Genomic DNA, 21,532 nt, shown 5'->3' on the forward strand with positions numbered 1-21,532 from the left:
TCGTAGACGGAGTGCGTCGTTAAGTTCCGCCATGACACCGCCATAAAATGTCTCGATAATTTGGCGTAAATTCAGGCACTTATCTCGATATGCACTAGGTTCCCTCTGCTTACATTACTATTTGGAAAATATTCTTTCTTTCACCATCATGGCGCATTTAGGAAGTATTTTATTAAATATTGATTGTTTTTGGGTTCGATTTTCACTTGGCAGAATGCAATAAGCATTCTATATATTTTTCTATATATTTTTATATATTTCTATATATTTTACTCTTTGACTGCTCGTTTAAAATGCGTAATTTGGTTACGTTAACAGAAGATCTATGAAAATTAACGTTTAATTTCTGAACAAAATCTGTCTCTAAATTTTCTCTTTCCACATTACAAAATGCAAAATATAGATCAGAAGTAATACATACCAACTATAAGAAATGAAATGCTTCTTTGAGACATTGTGTAGGTGACAAAAGTGGACAAAAATAAAAACTAATATTTAACTAGGCCAGTAACCTGTACCTATATTTTAATATTTTAATAAGTTAAAGGTACAAATTCTATAATGACATTTGGATATTTAGCTCAGTCACGAGATGACCTTAGTTTAAAGGTGACCGAGATTGGAATCTTCAAACAAATTTGATAAAAAGTTTCAAAGCCTTTATATAAGGCTAGTCGTCGACTATATCTTTATTAGTGGATCCTAAAACGTAAAATGGAAAATTCCGTTTGTTCCCGTAAGAATTTCGAGAAATATGTTAGTATTATGCTTTCTCTCTAACCTAAATACCCATATGTAACTGTAGAAGCCCAGTAGCTTTGTCAGTCTGTTGTCAGTCTGTTACTCAGTAACGACAGAGTTTATTCCAGTTTCACGTTAAGACATTAAGACATTCTGTTCCCTATTTTAGGGCGAATTTTGGAGGCATGTAGTGTTGGGTGGCATAACTCACCGACACGTTTTGCCTCAACACCAGAGCGAAGAAATAAAAATATTAAATGTTTCAGTTAAACTGAGAATCAAACCCACAGCGTATCGCGTTTACATTAACACTTTGTGCCCTTACGGCACGACGGGCCTCAACGACAGAGTTATATATATACGGATACGGTAGCTAAGCCTAAATACCATTATAATAACGAAACAGCTTTTAATCATATATCTAATAATATTATGATTAATTCAATAGAAATAGCAATTTCAAATTGATCAAGGCCCAGTCGCCATATAACACCATTTTTACATTAAAATTGGTGGACAAATTAGGAATCTACACCCACCAAGTCCCACCAGATGTAAAACAATTCATAGCGCTAGCGAGGCGTCGTGCAAATCTTTTAATCGGCTCTACCCTGTTTCGGGGAAGTTCCGGTCTGGTTATCGCATACCTGCTTTGGGCTTAGACCAATTTCAATCGGTTCGAGCGTTTCTGTACATTGGTATGTGGAGATAGAAATAGATGAATTAAATCTTTTGTCTGATAGGAGCTTTATTTTTACATGTTTTCAAGTTTTTTGTGGAGTTTTAGGGGATTTTTGATAGGCTATTTAAAATTAGGCTAATTTTGGTGCAGTGGCAAAAGCGTTTTTGGCGAAAAGTGTGGAACGGAGTGTCTTAGCAATAGATATCTAGATTTCCATTGTTTACCCTGCTATGTGCGAAATACAGCGAAAATCTACAAAGCTACAAATAGTACATATTCACATGTCAGACAAGAATAGGGTGTTTAAAAAGACTGATGATGACGAGTGAACTGACACTATAGTAATAGTTTTTTTAGTATTTCTTTCTGTGTATACATAAAGAGAAATGTTAAATATCTGAAAGGCAGAAACGACCGAAATATGTATATATTTTTTTTAAATAATATTTATAGGCTTCATAGAAGTGAAAACTTCAGCTACCAAGCACGCTATGGTTGCCATTCCTATTAGGGGAAATAAAGAATTTTAATTTACTCGCTCAGGTAACAAGACAAAGCACGGCATTGACTTCTGCCGCTTAACAAGCAATGTCTTGAAAATTGGAGTCAATTGGCTGTCATGTGCGTGATACAGCAAGAACTTTAAAAAAAACTTACCTCAACGGAGCGTGCTTGGCGGGTAAATGTCGATGTCGGTTCACATGCTTTTTGTACAGTATAGCAAGTATCCCACACACCGCTGTGGCCATCAACGCTGACATCGCTGCTATAGACGCTAGTACTGGTGACATGCCCAACGGGCTACTTTCACCTGTTAGACAAATATTAAGTATTTAGTATTTTGGGGTAGGCTGAAGGAACCTGAAACATAAGCTACATTTAAAAGTAAATAAAATAATAAAAATTAATTTATTGGAATTAAGTTCGATTGCCGAAAATACAGAACGGTGTGTTTTTGAACATTTAATTGTGTTTATTTTAATATTCCTACAAATCCGTCGTGGTGCAGCCGGACAGTATCTGGCTGTAAAATACATGGTTATGGGTTCGATAACTCGATTACCTCTCAGTGAATTTATGTAATTTAAATTACTTTTAAATCTAACCGCTTTAGTGAACTAAGCGTTTAATGCTGCGCTCAACACGCACTGTTACGAAAATAAGGTAGAAAGTGGAAAAGTGTTACGCGGGAATAAGCGTGAAACTGCTTTGCTATTTCCACTAATTGAAACTTTACCAAACGAGTACAGTGAACGTTCAATCAACAGTCAACACTTTAACAAAATATGAACAGTCACAAAGTAAACACTCGACTTCAGCGGGATAACTTTTAATTTCCCGTCAAAATTCCCGCATTAAACACGGCAGGTAATAAAGTTGTGAAAATTTCAACGTTTGCGAATTTCAAACTCCTTTTGAAGGCTAAGTGAGTAACAAGTTTTCAAGCATGCGAGCTAAATTAATGCTATTTAAGTGGATTTTTAATAAAATTGTTTGGCAAATGAAGCTTATAAACGGATGTTGGCTCTAGTGAGATCCAGGGAAAATTGATTAAACAGTTTATGCTCTATTTTCATGAGAGAACTAATGTTTTTTTAATTATTATGAATAGTTTGTATTATGAAAGAAAAAAATAAGCTGAAAAATTGAATATATAGCTATACGCATCTTCATGCTGCATGCCGCGTGTAGCAGGGTAGGCCCTCTGCCTGCCTAGCGTTAAGATACTCTGTTTCCTACTTTCTGCCGAATTCAGGAAACATTGCTCGTTGAGTGGCGTAATTCAGCTCCGTTATTTGCCTTGACATTAGAGCAAAGAAATAAAATAGTAAATTTAAATAATAATTAAATTCCCTCGAGTGGGTATCGAACCCAGACCAGGTTCGTGTACAGTCACAGTTTTCTACCCCTACGCTACGACTGGCGTCTTACTATTGAAAGAATTCTGTCAAAACCTTCTTTTAATAGTCGATAACTCATATTTGGGGATTTTTCGTTGCTAATAATGGCTGCGTTAACGGCCAATGAAAATAAATCTTAAAATAATAGGATTTCTTGAAATTTCGGGAATGGTGATTGTCAGAGTTGCGGGTGAAGTTATATGTATAAATTTCTTAATATGTAAAAATATGATAAGACCAATATAATATGACTCATAATACGTAATGGTATATAAAAATATATAAGATACTAAAAACATATGAATAATAAAAACAGTACCAGCGTTATGAAAAAATATTAAAATGTAGATCGACATATTTTCCGCTATATGAGTTGTAAAAATAGACTGTAGCGGTGTATCATACATCGCTAAAGTAGTGGATTCGAATCCACCATAAGAATTTACTAACAAATAACATATTTAGAATAGAGGCCAGCTGTGGCTCAGTGACATACTCGTGACACAATTCCTCCAGAATTCAGCAGAAAAGGGGAGTGGAGTGTCTCAACACTAAGCCCCTTATGTTTACCCTGGTACATGCGGGATACTGCGTGGAACTGAAAAAAAAGATAATATAAAGATAGATAGATAAATTAAACTCACCAGTATATTTCGCTTGTCCCTTCAATGTGACGGTTTCTATAGTAGACACGTCGCTCCTGCCTTTCGCGTTCACCGCGTATAAGTCTATCCTGTAGCTAACACCTGGTGGCAGGCCGCGGATTTCAAAGTATGGAGGAGTTCGGTTGGTTGAAACATTGTAACGGACCTGTGGATGTTAGCATGTATTAAAAATATAGCTTTATCCCCCATAAGGTAGAGTATAACACCACACTTTTTCTCGACACCAGAGCGAGAAAAAATGAAAATATATATTTTTTTTCAAGTGGGAATAAAACCCATTACCTGTCGCATTTACAGTCACACATTTGAGTTCCTATGCCACGACTGATCTCGAAAAACAAAATTACTACATTACAAAATGTTAAAAACAGGTATAAAAACTTACAATCAATGAAGGTAGCTCAAGTAATTCCATGAGGAAAGTCTGCGGTAAGCCACCGTCGAAGTTCTCGACGCACTCCACATACAGCGAGTCGAGGCTTTGGTTCGCTACTGTACAGTTTTGGAGATGAAATGGACGACCTAAACAGACATTAGATTATATAGTAAGAATTATAAATGACTAGTTGCCTTCTTCTAGAGATTATACTTTCTCAATATTCTAATTTCATGAATTATTTATTTTTTTATCGTCGAGAAAAACTTATTACATTATATTTTTTATAGTTTGATTGCTACTGTTTTTGTATAAAACTATATGAAGTGTACCAGTTTTCAAAATAATCTATAGCTTATCTCCTGCCCAGGTTTAATAACTAAAAAAGTAATAATATACTTTAATAACAGTATCGAAGATATTGGTGAACAAACAGATAGACAAGAAGTTCATAATAATCCGCTATCAAAATAAAATATACTTTTACAATTTGATCATTTACTTAATTCAAATTCAAATAATTTTTGTTAACAATTTATTCTAAGAAAAAAATATCCTCAACAAATAAAATATTATATCAAAATTAAGCCAAATCACATAATTCAGTAGCTTCCCCTCACCTGCAGCTACCAGCTGGAATAGACAAGGCACCTTCTGCTGTCCGACCGCGTTCTCACCGTAGCACGCGAGCGTGCCGTACTCCATGTCGGTCGTCGGTGTGTAGTTGAGGGTCGATGTGTGGCCGTGGCTGCTGTATAATCTGCGTGAAATAAAAAAGTTAGTTTCCTTCACGCTGTATCTCGCATATCGCAGGCAACCGCAGGCATGGAAATAATTCATTTTCGAATGGAAATCAAACTCACAATCGTCGTGTTTACAGTTACTATTGTCTAAATATTCACGTTACCTTGGAGGTATTTCAGTTTGTTCCCCAGAATTATTGAAGGTCCAATGAAAGGACACCAGTGCAGGGTTAGCGTCAACAGAGCAATGTAGTGAGACGGTTTCATGCTTCAGTGCTCCGAAGAGCTCGTTGTCTTTTCGCTCCGCACACACAGGAGCATCTAGGATAAAAGAGATATGATATAGAGAATAAATTATATTTTCAAATAAATTATATATTTAACAATATTTTGCGCTTTGCCTTACCAATATCAGCTTTATGTTTTTCCCGCTTATTAGGTTAGATAGTAGAAAATTATTTTTAAGGTTATGTGTAATCCACTATCCGCCAAATTTTCAAGATAATGAATCTTGATTGGCGGAACTCAACGCCGCATGTGTAAATAATTTTAAATATCCTCATTTCCTTGAACAGAAATCGAACCTACGACCATCTCATATACACTTAAAGGTTCCCTGGGGCATTTTAATCTAAATAATGTAATTACCAACATTACTATAATCTCCAGTATATAAGGCTATAATAGGCTATAATAGATGTCATCAATGAGGGCAAATTACCGAAATGAAATATCGCAGCAAACAGCACCAGATAGGCGTTTGTACTGCGGTCGGTGTGTCGTGCGCCTAATTTATGTTGGCGTCGTAGCTGGGCTGCTCGTGTAATAGGGGATTTATTTATTTTGAAGAGAATTTAGATGATTATATAGATGGTATAGTGATATCTGATGTCATTGGAGACTTAACGATGATGAGTGGGGGTTCGAATTCCGTATACTATATGCAGATTTTTCTATTTTCTTTGATTTTATAGAAAAATAATATTTATTCTTAGAATGTGAAGTGTATAGAAACTTTGCCTCATTGTATTTTACTTTTTTCTATTTTACTAACGAAAAAAAGAATATGTATTGATTATTTCCTTTCATTTTGAGCAAGATACATTGAGAATTCAGTAATAGATCTCTGTTATGTCTATTATCCACGCTGCCTATATGTATGGGACCCCACATCTTGTTAATCCAGTCAGGTTAGATAACAACAGTATATGGTATGTGCATATATATATTTGAAATATAAGATTTTCATAGAAAACATTTGCAATAGTAGTATGCAAAACGTACCATCAGCCACTTAAATGAATTTTATGAATTGTGAAAATCAGTAATTTAAATACTCTTGAAAGTAAAAATATTTTAATTTTCTTCAATTTCAATAAAGATATCGTTAAAATTAATAATTATAAGATGACAATATTTATTTAAATGATAAAATGTACTGACATTCTTATATAATAACTCTTGAAAGTAAAAACGTCATCTTCTTCAATTTGGGATATTTTATAAAAACCTTTCGAAAACTCGAAAGAAACAAATGAAAAGGTTTGATCAGAAAAATAAACTGACCTAATCCAATTAGTCCAACTTCCAACAACAGCTGGAATGAATAACAAAAATTCTATTACAATTCATACAACCCGATCACAATCATGGATCTAATAAAACTGTTGTTTTGGCCTCTGGTTTCGTGTAATAACAGTGTGGGGTGACGCTTTTTTTAAATTAAACTAAATTGAAAATTTTGGAAAGTAATAAAAATGGACACAATAAACTAAATTACTCTATTAAATCTTTAGTTAATGATAGTTGCGGATTCTATTATTTTTGATGGGCTTCTGGTATATTCTTCAGCCGAAGAGATAGAGTGTAAATGCATATTAGTAATTTTTTTTCATGCACAAAAAGCTTAAAAAAATAGCCTAACAATTTTTTCTAGCTTGATGCCATAATCCTGCAGAGAGAATTTTGGAAAATGGGAACCTAGTGTTAAGAAGACACTCCGTTTCCATTAAAATCCTTCCGTTTCCCACTTTCCGCCTAATTCTGCAGGCATTGCATGGCAAGTAGCAGAATTCAACGCCGCGTTATGCCTCAAAAATATACTTTTATATATTCTTTTCAAAAATTATTATTAATATATTTAAAACAGATTTAAAACACAAAAGATATTTGAATAAGGCTACCTTTTGAAAAGACGGTCTCGGTCAAAATATTTCGCCATAACCGTTTTACGTTCTAACAGCGCCTTGTAAAATTTTACAACCTTCGTATGGGATAAAAGCCGGTAGTGCTATGTTATATAACTTGGTCTGAGTGCAATGACCAGTTCTACGTAGTAAGTGGTCTTATACAAATGCTATACATATTATTCTATTAATATTGGGGTTTCTTAAAGAGCTTGAGTTTTTTTTGAGTTAAAAACTTAGGGTTCCGTATAATTTAAAGAAAAAAGGAACCCTTATAAGATATCTTTGTTATCCGTCCGTCTGTTTATCAAGAATTATCTCAAGAACGCTTGGAGATATCGAATTGAAATTCAAACCATATACTTAGATCTACGGTCCCTTGATTTCCTAAAAAAATCGTATTTCTATATTTACTTAAAAAACATATGGCTTTTTATTTGTATATAAAGGGAATCAAAATTAAAATGGTACTCCTGGTTGACCTATAATTATGAAATTTGGCAGTTAGCATCTGCAGGTAGTACTAATTCAGTAAGGTTGTTGCATTAGTTTGACACCGACTTTAAAATTATAAAATCTTTGTAAAATTATTTTTCACTTTTCAGTTCGTTGTTAGAAGTTGGTTTTTCTTTTTGTTAAAAATTTATTTATTAATCCTCTTTACTTCACTAAACACTATAGGTAATGCGTTAAAGTTCGCCTATTATAAAGCAATATCGCTTCTCTACACACTTTAAAAAACAAACAAAACGAAACGCCTGGACAAATTATATAGAAAACTACAAAAGTTTTGAAACAGCACTTTTATCTACTAAAGAAGCGGAAAGCGTTTTTAAAAGTTGAACATCTTTCAAACTGGAGGAAATTTTTAAAGAAGTTCAGTGTGCGAATAATTTTAATGTTTCTCTCCCAATAGCAAGTTTTGTGTCGTGTCGGTATTCTAAATAATCTTAGATTGAATTTAAACTCTGCTTATTTATTATATTTTTTAGCTTTATCCCTCAATGTGCAAATACTAAATAGTAACATTTTTTTTTTCATTTTGCCCAGATTGCCAAATTAAACATGTATCGATTATAATTATACTAAAATCGATACATGAGTACATAACAAAAATTAAGTTTAATATTTTTTGACAAGGCTTTGATAAGGCATATTATTAGGTTTACTAGGTTAAGGGTGCCGTATACGCCCCAAAAATTAAAATGTGGAGAAAAGAGAGATTTTTTCTTTAAAACTCTCTCTGCAGAAACTGCATAGTCGTCATTTTATAAATGAATATGTGCATTCAATAAAATGATCCTTTCAACCGACATGTTAACATACATTAGTCGCACTACACACCGACCGCAGTACAAACGCCTATCTCGTGCTGTTTACTGCGATAATTCATTTTCGTAATTTTCTCTCATTGTGAATGAAACGATTTGCAAATAAATATAATATATTTTAGTATTTTTTTTTCAATATCCCGCAAATAGTAGGGTAGGTAAAGGGAACCTATTATTAAGGCACTACGTTCCCCATTTTCAGTCGCATTTTTCAAGGCATGCAAAGCGTGTTGAATGGTGGGGTCTTGGTAACAGATTAATAAATTATTCATTCTCCCGAGTGGGAATTGAACCCGCAACCGTCGTATATTAAAGTCACGAACCACGGCCTCTATATTATATTTTAGTATATATGTATGTTTCTATATTATAACAACCGCAGATGTATTAACGTATTACTTGTACATTATGTTGAATGGTTGATATGTTAATTAAGGAAACATTAACAAGTAATTAAAATTAAATGCAACGGTTGCGAGTTCGATTTTTTCCTATATGATTTGGTAACATGACAAATTGCGGCGTTGAGTTACGAATTGAACGGAAAGTGAATGAATTATTTAAAATAAAATGCATATTTATAAAAAATGAATAATTTAAAATTGAATGAATAATTTAAAATAAAATGCATATATAAACAACTGCGCTTTGATCCAAGTTCTTTGGAAAACATAGAGTAATGAATCTAGTTACGTATAATGGAACGTTTCTTGGAGGTGCCTCAAAAGAAAACTTGAAAGGTTATATATTCTCTTTTGTTTCGTTGACTATCAAATTCTCTTGTAGTTTATTGTTTTAAGCTAAGATGAATTTAAATCACTGTCGTTTGTTATTATTTTTTTTTTAAAGGAGGAAGAGGATGTATTTGTGCACGTGAAGTGAAGCTACACTATGCTAATAAAAAAACAGATCTACTAATATCTCCTTTTCTCCAATCGGGCTAAGTCGTAAGTGATATCTAGTAAAATACACAATCATATAAAATACTTTTTTAAGCTTCACGCTGTATCCCGCTCATAGCAGGGTGACTAGAGATAACCTGAGAACCTAATGTTATGACACTCCGTTCCTATTAAGACACTTCGGTTCCTCATTTATAAAAAAATACTTACATCTAACTAATAAGGACACCGGGTTGCTCGTCCCCTTGCCTTCACTATTAGCCGCCATACATGTATAGTCGCCCGCCGCTGCTCGCGTCACACTTTGTAGAACTAAGCTTTGCGCACTTAGTATCACTCCTGCCGCTTCGTTGTGGAATATTTCTGTGTTCTGAAAGAATTTCAATAGAGGAAAAAAAAGTCAAGTTATTGTTAATCGAAAAATGCCCGAATTTCTAATAAAATTCCGTCAAAATCCAGTGACAGATAAAGATTCTAATTCACATCCATGCCAGTTAACTAGAATGATATCAACCCTTAACCCGGCCCTCGCGATACCAGTTAAGGTTTAAAATACACATTAAATTGTAAATGAGAATCTAGTGTTAACACGCTCTGTTTTCCATTTTCCACGAAATTCTGTGTATTGAGTAGTGGAACTTAACGAGGCGCTTTGCCACAACACCAGAGCGAAGATATGAAAATATTAAATATCTTGTCCCCTCAAGTGGGGATCGAACCCATATCCAGCCATGTACACACACTTATACCCCTAGGCTACAACTGGCTTCAATATACATACATAGGTATTATATATATGTTATAAGTATAAATACTCACATCATGAAACCAAACAAGCCTATGAGTTTTCGGATTAGCTTTCACAGTACATTCGAAATAGACGTCGTCACCTTCTTTTATTTCATCTGGATTCAAGTTCGATCCCATTTTCAAATCGACTATCGGTACATCTGGAAAAAATTGTACATTTTATAAAAGAAATTTTTAAGCCCCAAATTTTTCTTCGGATTTTCAAGTAAGTAAACATATTGTGTGGCTGAGCTTAACCGTACATTTTGTCTTGTTAAAAGAGCGAATGTAAATGAAAAAAAATCCTTTCATCGAGTGGGAATCGAACCCACAACCGTCACATTTACGGATCGAACCATTAAATCCATCAATCGAAATATAAAATACTGCACACAGGTTAAAAATACGAAATTACCCAAAAATCTACCATGAAATTTTCCCTAAAGTAGTTTCATTTAATATTATGAATGTATATTTAATTCAAAGTTAGCGCTAAGAGTGGTTTTAACTCCGCCCTCTTAACCTACGTGTCATTTTTTAAGATTTATTAAAATCCTCTCTCCCAACCTCCTCGAGCCTCTTGAAAATTTTCACGATTTTTTAAGATGTCACGACGATTTCAACGTCCGACGTTCCAAACTTTTATTTTTCTTTTAATGGAGATGTAAATTAGTATTCTTATTCATTTTGTCAAATAAAAATAATATTATGAAATGTTTTGTTTGCAATTCTGGCTTTTCGTTCTTTCAGGATTTTTTTAGGAAACCAATTTATTTTTTTAAGCGAGAGAAAGTTGAAATTAGCTATTTTACTATTAAGAATCCATTGGAGTGCAAAACTCCTTATCAACATTGGTATTTCTTTTATATATTTTTTATCCATTTTGTTTTGTGTATTTAGAATATTAAGCATTAATCTATATCTCTACTAATATAATAAAGCGGAAGAGTTTGTTTGTTTGTTTGAACGCTAAGATCTCTGGATCTACTGGTCCGATTTTCATTGTTTTTGTTTTGTATGAAAGCTGCATTCTTCAGAAGTGCTATAGGCTATATAACATTACATTACACATATATACTAATATATTTTAAAGTACATTCTAATTTGACATGCAATTTATTCTGCCATGTTAATAACAACCGTCGTTGCTACGCGACCGCTACCGCGACGTTTTGATATTCATCCTTATGAAAATAAATATAATAGTCACTTTTAGCATTTTTTCTAGATAGAAATTATAGTTTACTGTATAACATACTAATAAATAATTAAGGAGATGTCACTGATTCCAAATGACCTAGCCACCTAGCGGGCGGCACAGTATGACCGACGCGAACGGGCAGATGACGTTGACGGTTTTATAAATTTTCATACATTTTCGAACTTTATTTGTTGTTTATAATTAATTTAAAATACACTTTGATTCTCTTCTTATTTTATTTGATATTGCCCGCTAAAATTATCCTACTTAATAGAGAGAAATGTTTAGTTATTTCGTAGAGTCGATATCTATGTACGCACGTACGGAAAACTTTAGGTACTTTTTCTAATATTAAGAATACCTATCCTTTAGTTACTTTTAATCCTTTTGTTAGTTCATTTCAATAACTCAGATAATTTTTTCTAATAATGTGTATCTACTTATTATTCTTTTTGATTATTTGAGCTTATATTTTCTTACTAATTCTTTTGAGAATTGAAAATAATTTCATGAATATATTTAATAAATATTCTTATAGTTGAAGCAGGCGTAGCCGCGTCCGGGTCCACTAGTCTTCTATATATATAAAATCCACAGGTCACTCACTTCACTCATCACGAAATCTCAGAAACTACAAGTGCTAGGAATCTCAAATTTTGCATAGGAGTTACTTACAGGACGTAGGTACTCTCTAAGACGGGAATTTGCAATATTCGACTTCTAAGGGGTTGTTTTTGGTGTTGAAAGTTTGTATGAAACTTCTTTACTACAAATGCTAGGAGTCTCAAATTTTGCATGGATGTCACTAGGACGTAGCCATGGAGACAGAAATTAATAATAACATAGTTTACGCGGGTGAAACCGCGAGTGGGCCGCTAGTCTATATATATAAAAGGACTTGTCCTCACTGACTGAGGTAAGACGCGCGCACAGACGTAACCGCTGATGGTAGAAACGTGAAATTTGGACAATGTTTACTTTCGTAATCTGGACTTCCACTAAGAAGGGATTTTGAAAAATTTTAACCCTAAAGTAGACTCTTAAAAATATTTCATTGAACATATGTTTCGTGGTTTATTAGAATTCACCCCTAAATAAGCAAGCGTAGCTGCGTGCGTCCGCTAGTAATACTATATTTGTCTCGGGTGGCACTGACACCAACTATAACTATGGCAGAGAATACCCTGGAACCCAGTATTAAGACACCCCCTAATAGAGATATTGGCTGTTGAGTGGTGGAACTTAACGCTCTACATTACTTTATTACCAGAGCGTGCAAAATGAAAATAGGTACTAAATATTTCTTTACCTCGAATGTTAATCGAACCCACAGCCTACTACTCCTAGAGTATCATTTTTTTATTATAATAAACCTGCATTGAATTCCTATTCAACAGTTAAGTAATCCACAAATAAAACTTACTTAGATTCAAAAAAATAAATCTTAAATCACGGCCTCCTCTATACTTAAAGAGATTTATTTATCTTCGTCAACAATGATAAATGGTGTGAATGTAGATTGATTCGGAACATCTTTATAGCTACTTAACTGCGTAAGGCAACTTTCCCGTGGACAATTGTGTTGTTGTTTACGATACGCCCACGGTGGACCAATATATTATTATATATTATCTGAATAGTGTTGTAATAATATTTAAAAAAGAATAATAAAGTAATGGTTTAATATTTAATATTTTTTGCTTCACGCTGTATCCCGCATTTAGCGGGCTAGGCATTTAGTGTTAAGGTACTAGGTTCCTCTTGGTTTTTGAGTTGTTGTGTGTTGAATGGCTGGAACATTACCACGCTTAGTTTTATTGCCTGAGCGTAGAAATGTAAATAATTTCTGGGAGTAGGAATTGAATCCATACATGTTTGGTTTACAGTTAAACGCTGTATCATTGCGCTATGACGACCTCAATAAAATCACGTATAAAATTTACGTCAAGTAAAATTTAATTTCAGCGCAGAAATAAATAAAAAATCTTAAAAGAGGGAGATTAGTGCGAGTTAAATATTACCTATATCGTTATAATAATAAAAAAATATCACGCCTTCTTATGCTATTTATAAAGAAATTAAATATAGATTGAAGAAGATTAAAGAAGTTGAAATAGAAATTGGATTGTTGACTTCAACTTCAAAATATTAAGAGTCTAATTATGGTTATTTATGCACATAATCTAAACTGACATGCACAGTTTAAATTCTAGTATATTTTTAAAATAGCCTCCTATATTTTGATAGAAAATGAGCACTTTCACAACTTTTAATTACATATCATGCAAATTTTTAGTTCCGAAATATTTCATCCTAGAGTTTCCGTTTTAAAATTATGCATAATTATCAAAAAATACACTTTTAACAAATAATTTATTTTCAATGAGGCTAGTTGTGGCGCATGGATAATAAGCGTGCGACTGTAAACGCCACACGATATGTAGGTTCGATTTCTACTCGAGAAAATTAAATATTTACTATGTTCATTTTCCTCGTTCTGGTACCAAGGCAAAACGCGGCATTGGTATCAGAACTAGGCGAGTTCCGTCACTCAACACGCAATGCCCCCAGGATTCGATGGCAAGTGGGCAACCAGGTTCCTCCTGCCTAACCTGCTATCTGCAGTATACAGCGTGAAGCCAAAAAAAGAAATTCGAACAAATCTAGTAAGAGAACTTATCCCAAAATAAGACTACACAAAAATCCATTGACATTAAAAATATGTGTAAACATGTCCAATACTCACAATGTACATTAAGACGCCACTTGTCCTCTATAGCGGAGTCGGGGATGTGCTTGTTCTCAGCTCGACAAGTCAAATATTTGCCGTCGTCTTCCACCGCGGGCACGAGGCTCAGCACGCTGAGTGTTTCGTTGTTTTCGGAAAACTGTTTAGAAATATATAAATAAGTCTTTTTTAGATTCACGTTGCACCTCGCATATAGTTATGGGGGGGGGAATCAGGGAACCTAGTGTTAAGACACTATGTTCCCAATATGACACATTTTCCACTTTAATTGTGAAGTTTTTTGTTCTAAATTTTTTTTATGTACCTATAAAATGAAGAAGTACGTCACTATATGATCTTCTATTTTAGAATGTTGTAAGTAAAATAAAATATGGTGTCGGAACTGTACAATATATTATGATTAAAGCCTCAGTACTAGGTTCCCTCTGAATACCTTCATATCTTGAGAGTAACAAAAAATGTCTACACATATACTTACTTAGCCAAACTGGCTTCTTACTAATAACAATTAGCAAGCTTAATTAAAAATATGATGAAGCATAAAATTTAATGTAGACGGACCTTTAATGAAAATAATTAAAAGGAGATCCCAATTTTTTTTCACAAAAAAATCTCTTAAAACTAAAAACATTTACTTCAATATTAAATTCTCATTATTTTTTCCAAGTCCACTTAATATTTAATTAATACTTACGCCTTGTTATTACATATTCTAAGTTATTATAATTTTTCGTTAATTAATAAAATTAAGAGGCCGCCGCGCCGTGGCGTCGAGATACAGGTATGTGAATGTAAGCGCGACGGTTGAGGATTCGATTCCTACTCGGGGGAATGAAATATTTACATTTTTATTTTTTCGATCTAGTACCGAGGCAATGGGCAACGTTGAGTTTTACTATACAACACACAATGCCTCAAGAATTCGGCGGAAAGTGGAGGTATCTCAATAGCAATGGAATATCTTAACACTAGGTTCTCTGGTTCCCTCTATCTAACATGCTACGTGCGGAATACAACGGAAAAGGTAAAAAATTATTACTTTTGCCTTATAACAGATATAATATTCTTATAACTAGATACCAAATAAGATAAAAAAGCCATCCCAAAAAGAACCGTTTACACCTAAATAAACTGCAGATATTTCAACTGAAACAAAAACAGTTGACAAGCAAAAATAAAGCAATAAGCCTTCCTCATTGTCATATTGTTGCGGCCATTATCAACCCTACCAAAGAACTTCCTGCAAAATTAACAATAATGAATTTGAATCGTTGTTATACTTGAAAAAACTGGTGAAGTTCGAGCTGCACTACGGAGTGTTCTCTACATTTCTTAATAAGATATTTGTGTATTAAGATTTAAAATATGTAATTATTTTTAGGAACAATTTTGAAACTATTACTTTGGTGTATATACTTATAGAATACATACAATAGGTTTTTCTTAAAAAAATAAGTTTGTTTCATTTTAAATGGTACCCACTATTTTATTTAAACTAAATCTTTTTAGTTAAAATAAAATAAAATCTTTTCAGTTAGGAACCCAAACAACCATCCGTTATAGAAAAAAAAAACATGTATAATTCCACAACATATTATATCTGTATCATTATTTCATTTTTTCAATTCATATATTTATCTTATCATTTCAATTATATAAAAATTTAACGTTAAAAAGAAATAAATTAGATGGATATATATAATCTTCAAAATAAGGAACCCTCAAATCAAACCAAACCAAGCATTCCATTATACAGAAGAAAAAAATAAAAGAATCTATTAATTACAGTACGATAGAAGAGAACAAAAGGCGTTACGTTTTTGGCCATCCTCTTGAGTTGCCTGTTGTTCTTCCACCAGGAGACGGACGCTTCGGGACGCGAGCCTGTCGTTTTGCATTCGACCTCGTACCTCTTGTCAGCTGACACTTGCTTTTCTTTAGTTAGGATATTGACAGTTATTGGTTTTACTGGAACAAATTTTTACTTATGTTAGATGGGACAGCTTTATTGTGCTAAATAAATACTGAAGTATAGACCTGGGGATCGAACCCACAATTATCATTTCTAAAAGTTTTTTAATGTGAAAATGAATGAATTTTGGAATGTACCAGATTATATTTAGAATTCGCGTAGACAAAACCATATGAGAAAACTTGTATTGAACAAATATTTTCCTAGAAGCAAATAACATTTGTATTTCAGCGTTAAACTTTTGTGAATAGTATACAATACAAAGAAATCACGAATACATATTTATTGTTCAGTTCACTCTCTATAGGATGAAATATTTACTTGAATAGATGTATTGAATACTGTAAGAGGCCAGTCCTGGCGCAGCGGCACAAGTGTGCGACGGTAAACGTAACAGGTTGTAGGTTCAATTCCCACTCGAGAAAATTAAAAATTATTAAATTTTTAATTTTCTCTTTTTCCTTCGCTCTGGTAACGATGCGAAGCGCGGCGTTGAGTTTTGCAACTCAACCAGAATTCTTAACACTAGGTTCTCAATTTCCCTTTATCTACCAGGCTATGTGCGGGATACAGCTTGAAGCTTAAAAAGTAGTATAAAATTACGAATACATATTTATTGCTCACTTTCTAAAGAATGAAATATTTACTTCAATATATGTATTGGAAGTGTGTTGAAAGAGTACGTCTCGTTTTTAATACCTTTAAAGAAGGAGCTTAAGAAGTCTCCATTGAGCTTTTATAAATAGCAACTTACTGAAATATCGTAATTTATTTCTGTCTAATAACATAATATATTGTTTGAAAAGTTCTAATAATAAATCGTATATTGACTGAAACATGGAATTACAATTTTCTTAGTTACTAGTCGCTTGCTTATTTGGTTGCGTCGACTTTATGAACTAAAATAGATAATCCTATTTTTCACGTTTCCCTACCAAAATATAGTACACTCTCTAACAGCACGCTGTATCCTGCACACACGAGCACCAAAGTAGCCTGAGTAAGTAGAAGGAGCCTGAGAATCTAGGGCTAATACACTAAATCCTCAGCATAATATTTTATGAATATTTTATTTCCTCGAGAAGGAATAGAACCCACAACCTGTCCTGTTTACAGTCGTATGTTTGAACCTTTGCATCACGACTGGCCTTAGCACTCCTCAACCTACCTATATGCCAAATTTCAGCTTACTAAATTCAATAATGCCTGTCCGTTGGCTGTCCGTCATTGAATAACAATATAAGCTAGTTGTTATAGTACATTTATTTGTGTTACATCATTATAATGTAACTGATAGTAGTTTCATCTGTGATTGTCGTAGTTTCACTTTTAAATTGCACCGTATATTTAGTTAAGGAACGTTTAATACAAGTTTGTTTTTCGTCCATAATTAACAGAAATTTATAATAATTTTTAATAAAATCTAACGAAATACTTACGATTTATATCCAAAATGAGAACTTTGGTCTCCGGTGGGGCCAAGTTGGTGTTCGATGCTTGGCAGACCAATCTCGCATTTAAATGCTGTCTACCAACATTGGGAAATGTTAAAGTATTGACTGTCAAACCATCTTTTCTTTCTTCATAGGAGTCGTCTATCACTACATTTTCGAGGTACCACGTAACTCGTGGTCTTGGTATACCTGGAAAAAAAAAATCATATTAGAAGTGAAGCGAAACACTTAAATAACAACTTAGCCGCTTAGCAGAAGAGCCAAAAATAATCTATTTTGAAGTAATGAAAATAATTAATTGCATCTAATAGGAGTCGAACCCATCTGAATTTTTAAAATTGCTTAAATATCCAATGAACCTTATACTGCATACAATTATTCTTATTTTTTTAGCTTTATACTGAATCCTGTATATAACAGGTTGAGCAGACTGGAAACTTTGTGTTAAGACACTCCGTTCCCATTCAGACACTAGCGTTCCCAACTTTTCACCGAATTCTGGGGGTATTGCGTGTTGAGTGGCGGAACTCAACACCTAGCTTTGTCTCGTTACCGCAGCGAGGAAATTAAAATATTAAATATTGCATTTCCTTGAGCGGGAATCGAACTTACAACCTGCCGCGCTTACATTAGCACGTTTTGCGCCAAGACTATTATCACATCTTTATTATTCACGATGACATTCAAAATTTCACTCTTTACTATGAAAACATTTATTTAACTACATGAATGGTTCTGTCAATAAAATCAAATCCGCGACCTTTTTTCAAGTAAAGTGTTATCACACACGTTGTGAAAATTTACGCTTCATTTTTTGTATATGTATATCATAAATATTTGAACGAAAACTTGTTGTAGTGCCTCTTAACTGCTCGAAAGTTTGACTGGAGTAGATATTGAAATAATATATTCAACAGATTTAAAAAAAAATAAGGTTATCAGTTCGAAATGTTTGTATTTAATTGGATAATATTTGAGTGATCTATTTATGCTCCCAAACACGTGTCCTAAGTTTTATTAATGAATGTACGTTTGTATGCAACGTCTCGGAAACTAAAATATCGTATTGAGATGATAATCTTGATTTAAATGTGGTATATTTTAACTTAGGAAACCGTCTAAGTTTCATCAAAATTAGTTAAGTAGTTTTTGGGATATAAATATCATGCATTTCTAACGTTTTTTTAATTTTCGTTTCCACATTCTGGTAGACAAGACGTTGCGTTCTCCCTATCAACATGTAATGAACGAAAAATGAGCAGAAAGTACGGAATGGAGTGTCTTAACTTAATTTTTTTTAATACATAAAGAATTTTCCTGAGCGATCAAACCCGTAGTGGGTTCACGCATCATCACGCACACGATCCCATTATGCCTTATGGCGTTGAATATCTATTTCTATTTAATACCTATATAACAACATCTAAGTATGAAACAGTGTTGATGGCTAGATACTATTCGAATAGATAGATAAAGATCTTTTATCTATTTGTCGTTATATTGACCAGCCATGTTCGATACAATTACCTACCGTTAGACTGTCACATCGAGTTATGGCACCTGAGTTATTTATTGTTTAAATTTAATTGGATTTTATTGTTAGACTTATTTTTGTTTTTCAAATAACTTTATTTATGAGGTCCGTTGTGGCGCAGGAGTCAGGCACAGGACAGGTTGTGAGTTCAATTCAAAAGTCCCCGAAATGATATATTTAATATTTTCATTTCCTCTTCCTCGTAAAAGAAACTTTTTTTGACAATAATTGTCAAACAAGTATAGACAGTATTTTACTATAGTGTCATGGTTGTGGGTACGATAACCTTGCGCATAGCAGGATAGACCTAGTGTCACGATATTCCGTTCTCAATTTTCTTTTCTGATTTTGATTAGCCATTAGCCCGGAGAAATTGCATATTACTATTTTAGAAATTGCATTATTATTGTTATTATTTCTATTGTTAGGATTATTATTAATGTATCCAATCAAGCATTCAAAATTTTTAATGTTATTACAACACCAAAGTAATTATGATTAGTGAAAGAATAATTGACTAATTAAAGCGAACGAAGCCGCGAGAGAGTCGCTAGTTTTAGATATAATCCTTTCTCCAGTAGATATAGAACCACGGTTCTAAGAGAAAATTCTTATTATTTATACATAAATTGTTATATCGATAATAAAGAACATATTTCTTGAAATATAAATATTTCACTGCACTAAAGCTGCGAGAGAATATTAAAATGCGGCATGTATGAAAAATGAATGCATAGAATCGATGCAATTTTTAATATATCATGCTTCTCGCTTATTTTATTCCAACAAATAGTTGGAATTTTTTTCATTTTAAATATTTAATTTTTAAAAGAATAACTATATTTTTCTACAGGATTATTTTTATTATTTTTATTATTTTGACAAACTAAACTTTACGAGACATGGCGACTTTTACTAGAGCGAGAAAATTACCTTTTAAAATTACGCATAGAAAATAATAATATTATCATCTATTTATTTAGCTTCACGTCGTATCCCACACAAAACAGGATAGGCAAAGGGAATCTGGGAACCTAGTGCTTCACACACTTTCGTTCCCTCCTTTCCTATCAAGACTAGAAGCATTAATATTGAGTGGTGGAACTTAAAGCCGTGCTCTGGCAGAGCTCATTAACTGAGCGAGGACTTAAAAATAATTAATATTTCATTTTTTCAAGCAGAAATCGAATCCACAACCTGTCACGTTTACAGTCGTACGCTTGTTCCCTTACGCCACGACTGAGATAATAAGATGTATGTAAAAAACTTTTTAACTCAATCTACTTTCACTCTTCATTCCCGTAAATTATCAGAAAAGGTATAAGATACCTACGTATAATAAACACTAATTGCTTCTGACGCCTAAATTTTGTTAACAAAGTTAAAAATTTTAACGAAATCTTAAGCTGAAATGACTAAAAGTGATTTTTACTGAGTTTGAAGAGGAAGCTCTCGAAGAGGTCTACTTTGTATGTTTTTTTAAAATTTTTGTCAAAATTAATGTTAGTTTTTGTTTGAGATAATCTTCACCTTCTTATTAAAATTATAATTTTAGAATAATATTTCCAAATTAAAAACGAGAAAGATTAACGTTACGTAGCCTTATATAGGCTGCTTAAAAAATAAATGGACTATCCAATATAAAAAAAATCTCAATTCGAACCAGTTCCTTGCTGTTCCCGACAGTAGCGCGTTCAGATTTCTTGCTTGCTTCAGGTTGTATCCCGCACATAGGCAGCACATAGCACAGATAGGCAGAGGGAACGTGGAAAACTAGTGTTAAAACGCTTCGTTCCCATTATGTCACTTCCGTTTCCCACTTTCCAGGAATTATAGAGATGGAACTCAACACTATACGTTGGCTCGTTACTAAAGCGAGAAGATGAAAATATTTCATTTCCTTGAGTGGAAATCGAACCCACAACCTATCCCATTTATCGTCGCACCCCTACGCCTCGTCTGGCGTGGCCTGTTCATAAATATACATTATAAACGATTTTAAAAGGGTTTAACATGAAAGAACCGTCATTATACATAAGAAAAGTACCGAAAATGACAGTCTGTCAGCGAGATTGATTAAATAGCAAACGTAAATGACATTAATTATATTCGAGTAAAACCCCAGCATTATTATCGATTCGGGCTCGAGTCGAGTTGACAATTTAGTTTGAAATATTGTCCGCGTAATGTGAATTGTAATTTTGTAATTTGCTGAGTAAATTTCCCTTTTGTGGCGGTGGCGTCGCTTGATCAAAAGTTTCGTTGGAACTCCTGTATAATTGGTTTGGTTATGATGTAAAAATTAT

The 21,532-nt window shown here is 33.4% G+C and overlaps 1 protein-coding gene across 1 annotated transcript in view; it reads right to left on the reverse strand.

Annotated features, from left to right (window-relative positions):
- The window catches only part of side-IV (sidestep IV transmembrane protein), a 202,029-nt gene that overhangs the window by 5,832 nt on the left and 174,665 nt on the right, over positions 1 to 21,532 (reverse strand). Inside the window, exons 8-17 of the mRNA XM_085189279.1 lie at positions 17,678 to 17,881; positions 16,083 to 16,234; positions 14,264 to 14,405; positions 10,347 to 10,477; positions 9,738 to 9,897; positions 5,273 to 5,429; positions 4,986 to 5,125; positions 4,375 to 4,511; positions 3,969 to 4,134; positions 2,081 to 2,234 (exon numbers count right to left, since the gene is read on the reverse strand). Of these exons, the coding sequence (XP_085045405.1) occupies positions 2,081 to 2,234; positions 3,969 to 4,134; positions 4,375 to 4,511; positions 4,986 to 5,125; positions 5,273 to 5,429; positions 9,738 to 9,897; positions 10,347 to 10,477; positions 14,264 to 14,405; positions 16,083 to 16,234; positions 17,678 to 17,881 (1,543 nt within the window). The remainder of the gene's footprint in view (positions 1 to 2,080; positions 2,235 to 3,968; positions 4,135 to 4,374; positions 4,512 to 4,985; positions 5,126 to 5,272; positions 5,430 to 9,737; positions 9,898 to 10,346; positions 10,478 to 14,263; positions 14,406 to 16,082; positions 16,235 to 17,677; positions 17,882 to 21,532) is intronic.

Source organism: Heliconius melpomene, chromosome 8 (assembly GCF_056956725.1).
Source record: "Heliconius melpomene rosina isolate 202511_hmr_F chromosome 8, ASM5695672v1, whole genome shotgun sequence".
In the NCBI taxonomy this organism is placed as follows: domain Eukaryota; kingdom Metazoa; phylum Arthropoda; class Insecta; order Lepidoptera; family Nymphalidae; genus Heliconius; species Heliconius melpomene.